Here is a 15,550-nt window from a genome sequence, read left to right as displayed (position 1 = left end):
TATATCACGACATTTCAAGCAATAGAAAGTCATAGACTCTGTCAGGGATAGTGTAGAGGAATGTCTACTAAGAATTAGTAAAACTAACTTTCAAAGGTAATTTAGTTCCATGAAACTGGTTTCAGAGAGGTATGAAGATAAAATCTCCCTTCTGTGTTGAGAGTACAGGAGAAAAAACAGAGTCAAGGGAGGCCAAGAGAATCAACCTATCGTTCTACCACGTCACATCAGCCATATTTCATCTCACACACAGTGGCACAGATGCAGTATTTGTGGACGAGTATGTCTGCCCACTGTAAATCTCTTTTTCATTGATAATCATGTGCAGATGTCTCACTTATTATTTCATTTATCATTTTCAACTTTCTATGTTAATCTTACAACACTTTTATAGAATTTGATCATAAGCTAGCTCAGCTTCCTTTTTCCAGGCTTAAATGTGCTCATATTTTGTCATCTGTCTCTCCATCTACTGACCTTTCCCATAAAATAATTATTAATTTTCTTCACTAAAGATTTCTCCAGATCTCCTCTATCTTGCATGAGGTGAGGTCGTGGGTAGAATACTATACAGTGCTCCATGTGCAGGCATAGCAATGGTTATGCAGAAAGAACTTTCAACAAGGAATGAAAGTTGAAACCTACAGAAAATACAACAAAAATCTGGTTTCCTCCAGGGATAGTTAAGGGTAGCATGGGGCACAAATAAATATATTTGCTATTTTCAAAGTAGGCCTAGGAGTGATCTAAAATAGAAATTTAGAGCTGTAAAGGAACTTAATTGATTTCTGCAGGTCGGGTAGTTGCTTCCGCACATTATGTGAAGTTACTGCCACCTTCTGGCAATACCTAAGCACTACACTTTCTGACTGAATAAACTAGGAAAATATAATGCATAAGACAACCAGCCCTTTCACTAAAGCGCCTTAAATATTGCCTAACAGTTTATATCTGTATAGAACTATGGCTTATATCATCACTTACACGGTCTCATCTCGCCTTCATAGAAATCACGTGAACGTAGAAACCATGTTATCCATGTTGCGTGCCTGCGTGCTCGCGCGCACGGGCTCCCACACAAACACACACACACACACACACACACACACACACAGCAAAAGATGTCATAGGCTTTGCTGTTAGAGTTGAACTTAAAAATCTCTAAATTGTTACATTTGGAGGCTCTCATTTTGGGGGATCCTTGTGTGAGATGCTCCTTTGTTGGTCAATTTTAATCATACAGACATAAATAAAGGATATATTAATTGCACATAGAGAAAAAAACCAGAAATGTAAGCAAAATGCAGATAAGATGGAGACATTCAATGATTTGTCCAATGATATAAAAACAGGTTTTGTGTGCGGGTAGCTTATGTTGTCATTAGTGGAAGGAAATAGAAGGATAAATAATATTTGAACTTGAAAGAGCGGATGTACGAATACAAGACTCCCTTGAAGAAGAAAGGATGGTCTGGGACCACAGCAGGCAGGGGACAGGGAGAAGAATGGGCAGGCTGTATGGGAGAACAAAATGACCTAGTATCCCAGTTTATTTTTTTCCAGTGCTATGATTTCTTTCCTTTCTCTTCAAATCTTTGGTAAACCGTGTAAAGGAGGTTTTGAGAAGTTGAGATTGAAATTCCAAGTTCATGTTTGCTGCAACTGAACTGGAGAAGAGAAAAGATGACTAATGGAAGTGGCAGCCCTAAGGGCTGGAACAAGAGATGCAAACAAAGGCTGGGTTGGATTTGTGGAATTTGTAACAAACACTTCCTAGGAGTGATTTTTCCGTAAAAGAGGGTAACGAACAAGGCTAGTGTACTAAGTTAGCAAACAAATTCTAGCAGCGTTCCCTGGGGGACTTTCATGCTGAAATGCAATCCCTAGTGTTGGAGGTGGGGCCTGATGGGAGGTGTTTGGATAACGGGGTGGATCCCTCATGAATATCTTAGTGCCATCCCGTTTCCCTCATCAATAATTCCCAGAAATGCCATGAAAGGAAAGGCCAAGTCTTAACTGAGATGTGGGACTCCCACATATACCCGTTTCCTTCTCTTCCCGAAGACATTTTGCCACAAGCATATAATTCAACTTCTGAAAAATACGGTCTTCCTCACTGCAGACACCAGGCCAGCATTTTAAATCATCAAGTTGGCTACTCGTGCTCTGTTTCCAGTGTGTAGTTTGCCTGTGGCAATATTAAACTCATCTGGAAGAAAGAACTTACAGCTATCCAGTTCCTCATCAGTGATGTTATCCAGGCGGGTTAGCAAGAGTGTCTCCTTAATATTTACTCTCCATCTCATGACTTTAGGATCAGCTTATAAGGAATCCAAACTATGTAAGATTATACCACCAAAAGTGATTCAACGTTCAAAATAAAGCAATGTGAGCTGTTACTATTTTTTAAAGGGAAAATAAGATGTTTACAGTATACTAAAAGAGATTTTGGTGAAATATAAGAAAGATCTTTTTAAGCAAGTTAGTCCTTCTTCCTGGGAAAGACATCTTCAGAGGGTCCAAAACACCTCCGGGATTCTTAGAAAATGGGATCCATTTTCCCGATATTTTTAAAACAGAGTTATTCAGGTGTAACTGACATACAACACAATGCATATATTTCAGGGGTACAATTTAAATTTTTTGACATGTATACAGTAGATAAAGCTCAATTTTTCAATTTCTTCTTTCATGGATCATGTTTTTGGAGTCATATTTATATGGTTTGGATATTTATTTTCTCCAAATCTCATGCTGAAATGTGATTCCCAGTGTAGGAGGTGGGGCTTGACGGGAAGTGCTTGGCTCATGGGGGTGGATCCCTCATCAATGGCTCAGTGCCATCCCCTGGTTGATGAGTCAGTTTTCCTCCGAGTCACATAGATCTGGTTATTTAAAGTGTGCAGCACATTGAAGACCTAATGTGACTAGTAACCCATTAGAAGAAAACAGGATAATCTCACTATGTTGAGGTAAGGGATGGTGCCTTAAGCACAAAAGGTACAAGTCAGGAAGGAAAAGTTTATTAAATTTGACTGCATGTAAACTCTAAATTTCTTTATAAAAAAGAAAAAATAAACATAACAAATACTTCCAAATCCTGAAAGAAAACATAGGCAATGTATATAATTCAGATTGCATATAGAAGTACACATTGTCTTATTTGTACAGCACATGTGAAAATGGACAATAGATATGAATAACCACATTACTCAAATGCCCAACACACATACGAATAGGTGCTCAAAATTCCCAGTATTTAGTAATTTTACTTTAAAAGTAGCAACCTATGTGGTAGAGGACTTCAGCCAAGAACAAGAAAGGATGTTTATGAACTGAAGATAACCAACTGTGACTTTTAGGGGAGGCTCCCATTGATAGACAATGTTAATAAATTCTGAGTTATTACTTTTAATATGAACTTATTATTTTTTCCTATAGGCAGGTGATAACTAGAGAAACTCCACTTATACATGTAGAATGTATAAGTGAAAACTAAAAGTATTATAAGGAACATTTTCAAAATAAGGAACACATTTCAAATACTTAAAATGATTAAACCACCTGAACGTCCCAGTCTTACCAGTGAAAGAAAAGAAGGAAATTTGCATTTCCTGAGCATCTATTATATGCTAAACACAGTCAACTCAGCATGTTTCCTACTTATCTATAAGAATGCAACCTTCCTATAATCCTATTATGTGCTAACATTCACATATCAATAACAATTTATATATAAGAAAATTGAGACAGCTTTTATCACATAAATATAAAATTTACATTTTATTCCACAATATCTGTTTACTTAAAACACATTTTAAAGTATTTGCTATAGCGTAAAATGTATACCCAAAGAAAATGCAGACAATTGATTTGGTGACTTCATGACCCAGGGGTATACACACTGTAGTTGAGAAGCATGGCCCTGTACCATGCATAATAGCTGACACTGGATAGCACCTTACTGTGTACAAAGTGCTTTCACACAGAGTCTGGAAGACACAAGGAAAAGAAAACCTTGAGGGAACATCTAATTATCTCTGGATGGGGATGATAATTCCTATCTCTGGGTTGTAAATACACAGCATGGTATGCCTGATACAAGACAGTTAGCATTTATTATAGTCTCCCAATTACTACATTTTAAATTAGGTGGCATGAGTTACCTGAAACCAAACAGCTAGTAAAAGACAGTACAAATTACTGAATTCAAGTCTTCTGAATCCAAGAGCTCTGCTTTTTCTTATGCCAACTTCCTGCTTATCATACAGAGAATATGGAATGATTCCCTATCATTAGACCTAATACCATAAAAACCCTAGAAGAAAATCTAGGTAGTACCATTCAGGACATAGGCATGGGCAAGGACTTCATGTCTAAAACACCAAAAGCAACGGCAGCAAAAGCCAAAATTGACAAATGGGATCTCATTAAACTAAAGAGCTTTTGCACAGCTAAAGAAACTACCATCAGAGTGAACAGGCAACCTACAGAATGGGAGAAAATTTTTGCAACCTACTCATCTGACAAAGGGCTAATATCCAGAATCTACAAAGAACTCAAACAAATATACAAGAAAAAAACAAACAACCCCATCAAAAAGTGGGGAAAGGATATGAACAGACATTTCTCAAAAGAAGACATCCATACCGCCAATAGACACATGAAAAAATGCTCATCATCACTCGCCATCAGAGAAATGCAAATCAAAACCACAATGAGATACCATCTCACACCAGTTAGAATGGCAATCATTAAGAAGTCAGGAAACAACAGGTGTTGGAGAGGATGTGGAGAAATAGGAACACTTTTACACTGTTGGTGGGATTGTAAACTAGTTCAACCATTATGGAAATCAGTATGGCGATTCCTCAAGGATCTAGAACTAGATGTACCATATGACCCAGCCATCCCACTACTGGGTATATACCCAAAGGATTATAAATTACTCTACTACAAAGACACATGCACACGTATGTTTATTGCGGCACTATTCACAATAGCAAAGACTTGGAATCAACCCAAATGTCCATCTGTGACAGACTGGATTAAGAAAATGTGGCACATATACACCATGGAATACTATGCAGCCATCAAAAAGGATGAGTTTGCGTCCTTTGTAGGGACATGGATGCAGCTGGAAACCATCATTCTTAGCAAACTATCACAAGAAGAGAAAACCAAACACCGCATGTTCTCACTCATAGGTGGAACTGAACAATGAGATCACTTGGACTCGGGAAGGGGAACATCACACACTGGGGCCTATCAGGGGGAGGGGGGAGGAGGGAGGGATTGCATTGGGGAGTTATACATGATATAAACGTTATGCACATGTACCCTAGAACTTAAAGTATAATAAATAATAAATAAATAAATAAATAAATAAATAAAAATTTAAAAAGGAAAGAAAAATAAAACTAGTGTTATTTGCTTCCAAAACACCAACCCTCAGATATATAGTAGTCTTATAATTGAAGCATTAGCAATTCTTTTCTTTGTCAAATCATTTATTTCTTTTCACCTAGAATATTGGCACAGCTTGCTCCTTCACTCTGTTCAGATTTCTGCTTAATTGTTTTTTTCTAAGCTCAACCTTCAATGAACACATGCTGCACAATAGAACATGATACCATTACTGTCTATTACCTCATACATTTTATATTTCTTCATAGTACTTATCTGCTTGTAATATATAAGCATTGTATTATATATGACATTATAGTATAAATGCTATTGCTATTTGTTTATTGTTTAATAGCCAGCCTGCTGAAATAGAAGTACCTTGTGGTCAAGGATTTGTGTGCTGTTTATTGCTGTACTCCTACCACCTAGAGTAGTATCTTGCACATAGTAGGTTCTCAATAAACATTTGTTAAATAACATATGTTGAATCAACTCTCTAGGCATCCCATCTAAGACTTCAGCCCTGGGAATCTCTAATTTCCAGGCTCCATTCATCCATATGGCTTGATTACTCAAGAGCCAGAGTTGCCTGAGAATGCATACAGCAAGTGTCCTCACTGCACATTCTTGAAGAGGGATGTTCAAGCCAGAAATAGCATAGATAAAAAGCAGAATTATAATCAAACTGATTTGTTTTTCTAAGACCAACAGAGCAGGGCACAAAAGAACCAGCGGGTAGGCAAGGGTAGGAGCAAAACTGCAAATTTATTTTTGGTCACCTAGCTTCAGGGGAAGAAGGTGGGTAGGGTCTGTCGGCCTCCGGCAAAGAAGGCCGACAGAGTCCCCCGGTGGGGCTCTCGGGCAGGGTTCCTGATACAGTCCCGACATCCCGACAGGAGTGGGGCTGGGAAGTCCGCATGAGGCACTGGCCAGGAACGGCTTTTCTAGGAGTGGGAGGGCAATAGGTGGGGCACGGGCGTGTCGGGGGCGTTCCGCAGGTGCGACCAGGTAAATCTTGGTCTCTTCGGATTGATGTCACCTGGCACATGCCCGGTTGGTCTGCACCTTCCCTGGGCGCTGGCTGCATTTTCACGCGCGCGGGAAAAGTTGGTAATGAAGAACCCGGAAGTGCACCATCTTGCCTCCGTTCATCCAAACAGTCCAACCTTTTATTGATAATAGTGATAAGGAGCGCCGTGGTCTGTCTGGCTACTTCCTGCTGTTAAGGGGCGTTGTTAAGGTCAGGGCCTATGGTTGGTATTTGGACATACGGATGAAGAATAAAATAAGGCACAGTATTAGTACAGGAATGAGGAATGGAAGCATTTGTTGGAATATGGGCAAAACCCAGAAGGATGGTCCTGGCAAGGTTGGGGAGTATGACATAGTTAAGAAAATTTAGTAAGTTTGAGGCAAGTGGGGGAAAGCCAAACTGATTTCCACTGATTGCTTTCAGTAGGGGCCCTTTTTAGCTGGGAATGAGGAACGAGTGCGCAAAGTAGTTATTGGCCAGGCAGCAATTAAGGAATGGAGTTTTTTGTGGAGTGGATGGCTTTCCGCTTACTCCTACTACAGAGATATTGGATGGAAGGCTAGGTCCAGAGAATGACGGCAAAACAGAATAGGTAGCCTTGCTGTCGATTAAAAAATTAATTGTCTTACCCGCTACCAGGAGAGTTACCCACGGCTCGGCGAGGGTGATGGGGGTCCCTGAGTCTCAGCACCTTCAGTTGTCGTCATCCAGATGTAGGAGCTGGAAGGAGCTCCCAGGATCCTGGGAAAGGGGGTCACGTGGAGACGCAGCACCTGTTCTCAGGGTGGGGCAATCAGACTTCCAGTGTCCTCCCTGCTGGCAAGCAGGGCAGGGGGTTGCTGGTGGACGAGAGTTAGGACATTCACTGGCCCAATGTCCTGACGCCTTGCACTTATAGCAAGGCTGCGTTCGGGCTCGGGGACCTTGCGGACACCTGTTGGCATAGTGTCCTGCCTTGCCGCACTTATAGCAGGCTCCTTTTGTACCCTTGGAGTCTGCGGGGTGTGTGTTCTCTGGCCTGGGGTTACGACTGGGCTGTAAAGCTGCTACTAGGAGCTGTAACTTCTGTTTGAGGCGAGCCTGCCGTCTCCTCTCTGGAGTTATAGACCTTAAAGGCTAATTTAACTAGGTCTTGTATTGGTGTCTGAGGACCATCCTCTACCTTTTTAAGTTTTTTTACGAATATTAAGAGCTGATTGAGAAATGAAATAAGACACCAAAATGGTGGCCCCTGTGGGGGAGGCCGGATCTAACCGGGTATACTGGGTTAGAACCTCAGTCAGTTTAGGGTAGAGGTTAGGATAACCTGGAGGTCATGCCAAGTTAAGTCATAGGCCTGACAAAGGTATCTAAATTCCTTTATGTATATGGTAGGATTAGCTGAGAAATCACCTAAACGCTTCTCAATTTTGGAAAGATCGGCCAATGAAAAAGGGACATGTACTCTGACTACCCCCTCCGCCCCAGCCACCTCTCGCAAAGGTGCTAACACTGTAGGAGGGTGTGGGGCAGAAATGGGGGCATCAGCAGGGTACTTAGAGTGGGTGTGGGCAGAGATAGGGGACCCTAGGTGGCCGGCTGAGGACGTGGAAGGGGACACGGGTGCGAGTGGGCTGCCAGTCGATGAGGAGCAAGGAGGAGGAGTCTGGGCAGGAAGGGAGGGGTTGGAGAGAGCGGGGAGAGAAGGAGGAGTATAGGGCAGGTCGGGACGAGAGCATAAGGCCCAAAAGCCTTGTATGTAATTAATTTCAGACCACTTGCCTAGCCACTGGCAGAAATTGCTGAGGTCAATCACGCCACAGTGGGAAGGAAAATTAACCGCTTCCTCCTAAGGTCTTGTTCGACCTGTAAGGTTTTTAAATTGGCTAGGAGGCACCCTAAGGGGGTGCTCTTTGGAAATTTGGACTGGGGGGTTTCCCATTTGTTTCCTCTTTACTTACACAATGGACACAATGGAAATGGAAGTGGATCTCTGCCTGGCTTCAAAGCGTCCTTTGGAACCACCAGAGACAGACTGGAGGCTCTTGGAGCCAAGGTGGAGATTACCTTCAGGCGGACGTCTCCGTCCTGAATGGGGCTCCCGAGCCACTTGGTGGCTCAAAAGTGGGCCTCAGACCTGCGCAGGATTTTTGGCTGAGGGAGGTAAAGAGAAGACAAGGGCACTTACCCCAGAGAGGCCGTGAGAGTGAAGGAAGCGGGTCTCAGGTCCTGGTCCATCTGCGGCATGGGAGCAGGAGGAAGTTCCTCAACCCTTAGAGGCCTGAGGAGGGGTCTCCTCCCGGGTCTTCGGCACCAACTGATTTGTTTTTTTCTAAAGACCACCAGAGAGGGCAGCAAAGAACCAGAGAGCAGGAAAGGGTAGGAGCAAAACTGCAAATTTATTTTGGTCACCTAGCTTCAGGGAAGTAGGTGGGTAGGGAGAGGTCTGTCGGCCTCCGGCAAAGAAAGCTGACAGAGTCCCCCGGTGGGGCTCTCGGGCGGGGTTCCTGATACAGTCCCGACATCCCGACAGGAGTGGGGCTGGGAAGTCCGCGTGGCACACTGGCCGGGAGCAGCTTTTCTAGGAGTGGGAGGGCAATAGGCGGGGCACGGGCATGTCGGGGGCATTCCACAGGTGCGACCAGGTAAATCTTGGTCTCTTCGGATTGACGTCACCTGGCACACGCCTGGTTGGTCTGCACCTTCCCTGGGCGCTGGCTGCATTTTCACGCGCGCGGGAAAAGTTGGTGATGAAGAACCCAGAAGTGCACCATCTTGCCTCCGTTCGTCCAAACACAAACCACATCTATCTACTTGTAGAATAATTTCAAAAGAGAGCAAGGTTAAGAAGGCTTTTAAAAATCCAAGGCATTATGCCAAATATATAACATATATATAATAAACGTGGAAAATTTAGAAACTTCCATCTCTGGTGGGAGTAATCCAACTTCCTATGGTTCTACTGTGCAAATTAGATTCTAAGAGGGAAGTAAAACATGGTGAATTACAAGGAAACTTCAAGAAATTGAATTTGTGTGAACTTTCAGACTAAGCTGATAGAAAAATGCCTGGTTTATTTTAATGTTTCTGCTATTAGTTATTTTTTTCACGGCAATTTAACTGGTGAATCCAATACCTATTTAGACAATAACTGTACTTTTATTCTGGCTATGTCATAATATTCTGCAATTACAAAATCACATAATACTTAAATCACTGCCATAAAGCTAAGAAGAAATAACTTGCCATATTCCAAATTTCTAAAGGAGCTTGATCTCTGTTCCCTTCTCTGTTTTGCTCTTTTGTGATTCTTAGGCTGGAATCACGTTTTGGCTCTATCAGCCTAAGGAGCAGTTAGCCACCTGTTACTGAGTTAGGGAACAAAAAGACCAAGGCGATAGGTATTTGCACCATTAACTTCTCCCATCTTGTATGTCCATAATTCTGTATTATTATTTTTATTTTTGAGACGTAGTCTCACTCTGTCACCCAGGCTGGAGTACAGTGGCACGAGCTCGGCTCACTGCAAGCTCTGCCTCCCTGGTTCACACCGTTCTTGTGCTTCAGCCTCCCGAGTAGCAGGTACTACAGGTGCCTGCCACTCCCAGCTAATTTTTTGTATTTTTAGTAGAGACGGGGTTTTACCATATTAGCCAGGATGGTCTCAATCTCCTGACCTTGTGATAGGCCCGCCTCGGCCTCCCAAAGTACTGGGATTACGGGCATGAGCTACTGCACCTGGCCAATACTGTATTATTTTGCATTTCTGACACTCATGACTTGATACCTTAAACATTCAAACATATAGAAACACTTATTTGTGTGAACAGGTTTCTTTCCTTCAACCAAAGATTGTCAATCCTTAATCTAAAACATGAAAGGAAATAAAATTCAAACACCGCTTCTCCATTACTTGTAAATTTTATTTCTCTCTTCTTAATATATTAACACCCAAATTTGAGCAAAAATATTAAGGATGGATGTGGTGGCTCACGCCTGTAATCCCAGCACTTTGGGAGGCTGAGGTACGTAGATTGTTTGAGCTCAGGAGTTTGAGATCAGCCTGGGCAACATGGCATGACTTTATCTCCAAAAGAAAAAAAAAAGTTAAGAAATCAAAATTTCAATTAATTTTGCCCTTATTGCTAAGCAAATCTGAGTAAATTATAGATTTTAGTAATTTGGGGTAAGAATTCCCAAAACCAGCAGGGTGCCGTGGCTCATGCCTCTAATCCCAGCACTTTGGGAGGCCAAGGTGGGTGGATTACTTGATGTCAGGAGTTTGAGATCAGCCTGGCCAACATGGTGAAACCTTGTCTCTACTGAAAATACAAAAATTAGCCAGGCTTGGTGGTGCGTGCCTGTAATTCTGGCTACTTAGGAGGCTGAAACAGGAGAATCACTTGCACCCGGGAGGCAGAGTTTGCAGTAAGTCAAGATCGTGCCATTGCACTCCAGCCTGGGCAACAGAGCAAGACTCCATCTCAAAAGAAAAAAAAAAAAATTCCCAAAACCAGATGTTTAGGAGTTCATTACTGACAACAGTAGAGAATCTCATCTTCAATTTTAGCGATAAATTATATCAAGGGAAATTTTGACAGCCAAAAGTGAAGTCCTGACATGAATCAGAGCAAAGAAATTATCAATCTAGTAAAGATCCTCAAACAATGCTTTCTGGAGAATAGTTTGAGATAAAATAAGCAAATAAAGAATGAAGATAGCAGAGATAAAGCCAGAGAAGTAGAAACTATCAATGTTTTTACTCCCTTCAAAAATAGTGTTGAAACTTAGTACCCAATGCAACAGTGTTGGGAGATGGGGCCAAATGGGAGGTATTTAGATCATGAGAGTTTCACTCACATAAACGGATTAATGCTACTCTTTTTTTTTTTTTTTTTTTTTTTTTGAGACGGAGTCTCGCTCTGTCGCCCAGTCTGGAGTGCAGTGGCCGGATCTCAGCTCACTGCAAGCTCCGCCTCCCGGGTTTACGCCATTCTCTCGCCTCAGCCTCCCGAGTAGCTGGGACTACAGGCGCCCGCCATCTCGCCCGGCTAATTTTTTGTATATATTTTTTTAGTAGAGACGGGGTTTCACCGTGTTAGCCAGGATGGTCTCGATCTCCTGACCTCGTGATCCGCCCGTCTCGGCCTCCCAAAGTGCTGGGATTACAGGCTTGAGCCACCGCGCCCGGCCTAATGCTACTCTTAACAGGGGCTTGTGGGGGTGAATTCACCCCATTTGTCACTTGAGGACACAGCAAGAAGGGCCTCACCAGTTCCTGGTGCCTTGAACTTGGACTTCTACCTCCAGAACTGTGAGAAATACATTTCTGTTCTGTATAAATTGCCCAGTCTATAGTATTCCATTACAGCAGCACTATACAGACTAAGACAGTGGGAAAGTATGCGTGTCCATTACAGAGAGGGTCAGAGAACAGTTTTCATGAGGCAGAAACTTTTCATTCATATTTTCTCCATGTGACATGCAATACACATGAGATGACTGATGCCAACTCTGGCTGTGTACAGTATATCATGACTGGTTCACATCACTCCCAAGGTTTTCATATGTATTCACTCTCCTCTCCCACCTCAACACTGAGTCTCTTTTTTATTCCATTCCAAAGTAAAGAGGTTGACCCTAGAACTACAGAAGCCCTTTCAGCCAACAGAGTTGTCTGGAGTTTATGGCATTAGTTTTGGGCAACAGGAAAAGTAAAATACAAAACTGCAATACAGAAACTACAAAATTTCAAGTAAGGATTGGCTGAGAGAAGCATTCAGATCGGAGAGGAAGGAATGGCATTGTTGTGAAAATGCGTTCTGGGAACTGACCTCAAATTGAGTTATAGGAGGCTGCAGTCCCACTGGAAAATGCATACTGGCGCCAAGATAACTGCTGCTTCCAGGAACATCCTCCCCCTCCTTAGCAATGTGGAACAGATTGAAGGAAACTCAAACAATCCTTTTAAGCAGGAAGTAAATAGATTAAGAGAGCAACCAGATGGCTTAAGGCACTATCAATATAGCTATCCCCACCCCTCAGCCCCCTACTGGCTTTTCCTTCCTCTTTTTTTCTCATTGTATGAAAGACTACTCATACGTGCATTGCAGAGGAGGAGATCTGCCTTCTCTTACTCCCACTTAAGACTGCCTCCTATGTAAGTTTCTCCTGACTAGATCTTTGACTACCAACCAGCGTGGAGTGGTCTGCCTCTTCTTTGGTCTGAGCTTGCTTTGTGCTTATATAGGGTGGTTCTTAGTCCAGCAGGGCATTTTCCCAACAGCCACCTAACTATTTAACTACATTCACCCTTGGTGCAAGTACCAAAAAAAAAGAAAAAGAAAAAAGAACCAAGGCGATAGGTATTTGCACCATAAACTTCTCCCATCTTGTATGTCCATAATTCTGTATTGTTTTGCATTGCTAACACTTATCTCAGTTTGTCTATAGAATTGAATTGGCCTTTAGCCCTATCATATAATAATATACTTTAATTTTAATCACAAAATACATATATTAAGTAGAACACAATCTGGGACATACAAGATAATACAGAAAAAAAAAATGGATGTAGTGGGGAAAAGGAAACAGCACAAAACCAAGTATGATGAAAGAGATAAACTTTGACTTCTAATTTCAACTGAGAATCAATGGACAAAACATCAAAGCCAATATCTGAATTCATGGTTTCATTCATGTAAGAGTTGGAGAGACAAATGCTAGTATTCCAAAAAAAGAAAATAATTGAGTTTAGGCTTTGGGAAAATCAGATTCCTGTGTTTTAACCGCAAGTGTCCAGCCCCAGCAGGAAGCATGAGAACCCAAACAATGCCCTTGTGCTAATATTGTTAAGTGAAGAATCTGTAAAGAGATAATGAAGAAAATGACATTCACATAAGCTTAAAAGGATATGGGTGTCTTGCTAAAGAATAAAATGTGTGTAGAAATTAGTAAATCAAGGAAGAAATTTTGCTTAGTGGTCAAGTGCATGGGCTTTGGAATAAGATGGATCTGGTTTGAATCTGGCTCCGACACTAGTCGCTTAGTTTTTGGAAAATAGCTTCAATTATTGCTACACACTGGATGACGTTACCCAAATTCTATGATGAAGCCATAACCTCCCAATGTGATGATATTTGAAAGCAAGGCCTTTGGGGGGTAGTTTATGAGGGTAGGGTCCTCATAATGTGATTAGTACCCTTATAAGAAGAAGCATCAGAGGGTGCTCTCTCTCTCACCACAAAGTGAGGATCCCGCATAAATATGGCCATCTGCGAGCCAGGAAGCGGGCTCATACCAGAAACCAAATTGGCCATCCTTGATCTTGGAACCCTCAGAATCCAGAAGACCCAAGTCAACTAAGATAGTAGTCTTCTCTAAAAAGGGGAAACTTTGCTGCATAGGGTTGATTTGAAAAACAAGTGAACAATGCATGTACCACAGTCTATTGCATCATGAAAAAACAATATGCAATAGGTCTTATTGTTCTTAGCAAGGTAAAGACATTTGCAATACTGACAGGAGAAATGTCACCTACAAATACTCCAAAGTGTGAAGTGACATAAATGTTTCTGCACAACTAAAACTTTGGTATATGTGGAACAGTATGGAAAATGAGGCCAGAAAGGTAAAATAGTAAGCTGCTTTTTGTCATAAAGAGGGAAATTGAACCCTCAATTGTTAAAAAATAGGTACACAATTGAGAGATTTTATTCAAAATAATGCCTGATTAATATAAATTTAGTCACTTTAATAATGTAGCTACATAATTTATACATATATATTCACACATTTTCACTTTATCAGAAATTTTTGTATATTTTTCGCTTTATCAGAAATTTTTGTATATTTTACTAATGATTTTTCTGTATGATAGCACAAATTACCATTGTTGGCCACTGCCACAGAGTAGGGGAAAATGCACATTTTTAAGCATCTCTGTCTTCATCTATGAAAATTTCATCTTTGCCATATGAATTATGAAGCATTGTCCTGAATTGCCCTTATTGGTGACAGCAATTTGTGTGTTGTATGCTGGAGTCCCAATTGAGGACATTACTGCATATAAAATGATTATAAGTAAAAGGCAGAAAATGTTTTGAATGCTCATAACTTCCAAGGGTCCTCTACCCTTTGACCTCTGGATTGAGGTTCCCAATGACCGCCCTAATATCCTTCTCTACCTACTGCCTTAAGGCCAACTCAGTGTATCCACATAAAGAGCAACCTAAAGCCAGTAAAAGATCACCATGAACACCCAGAGGTGTTTATGGCTGTCATTCCAGATCCTCTTTGCTTTTTCTTGACTTATTTCTTCTTTGATAAAGTTATTCATGTGGTTTCAAATCCAGAATTCAGCTATCCACTTCATGGCCCTAGTTTGGATTAAAACAATCAGCTTTCTTTTGCTCTGTAGCTGGCCTTGAATAGTACATATTAACTGTCAATGGGGCCCCTTTTCCACTCATGACCACATCCTGCTTGCAGATCTGCTGCTGGGTTAACACCACATCATCTGCTAGTTGACGCCATTTAGTTAACATCCTGGGGTTATAGCACTCTAAAGGGCATCCATTGTCCTTAACAGAGAAAAATGCACTGCTGAGCAAAGGATTAAACAGGCTCCTCATGCTGCCAGAAGTTCAGTGCATTTTCCGGGATTTTCAAGGCTTCGATGCTGTCATATTGTGAGCCCACTATCCACTTGTGTTTATCCATGAATAATGCAGAAAACATGACCAATCATGAATCTAATCATTGAAGTAAAGTAACCTAGTCATAGTCAAGAGGACAGCTAGTGTTAAACTCCTTCATATAAATTTGAGGAAGGGTTTACATATTCTTAATGACTTTCTGATCTGGAAATCCCCAGGTTTGTCAGTTATTAAAAATTGGATGAATAATTCAGGTAGTATTTAAACAAATAGCGATTTCATAGCAGATGTTTCCCCATCCAGAAGATGCAGTAAAGTATTGGTAGCAATAGATGCTCCTACCAAGATCTCCTCCTGCTACTGCCACTCTGTGCACAGGAAAGGAGGGAGAAGAAGCCACCTTCCTTCTCTTATATTTGAGCATCATTTAAGGGACTATAGGTCTCTAATGACCTACATGTAAGTCTGCTGGGTA

The 15,550-nt window shown here is 41.5% G+C and overlaps 1 protein-coding gene across 1 annotated transcript; it reads right to left on the bottom strand.

Moving 5' to 3' along the window:
* Positions 1 to 1,971: 1,971 nt before the first annotated feature.
* PYDC5 (pyrin domain containing 5) lies at positions 1,972 to 2,365 on the bottom strand. The gene is given in 2 exon segments (XM_033195328.1): positions 1,972 to 2,166; positions 2,169 to 2,365. Coding segments are annotated over 2 exon segments (333 nt in total). The 5' UTR covers positions 2,307 to 2,365.
* Between the last annotated feature and the right edge of the window lie 13,185 nt (positions 2,366 to 15,550).

This window comes from Trachypithecus francoisi, unplaced genomic scaffold (genome assembly GCF_009764315.1).
Source record: "Trachypithecus francoisi isolate TF-2019V2 unplaced genomic scaffold, Tfra_2.0 Lachesis_group5, whole genome shotgun sequence".
Lineage (NCBI taxonomy): Eukaryota > Metazoa > Chordata > Mammalia > Primates > Cercopithecidae > Trachypithecus > Trachypithecus francoisi.
This window is presented reverse-complemented; position numbering and strand designations above follow the sequence as displayed.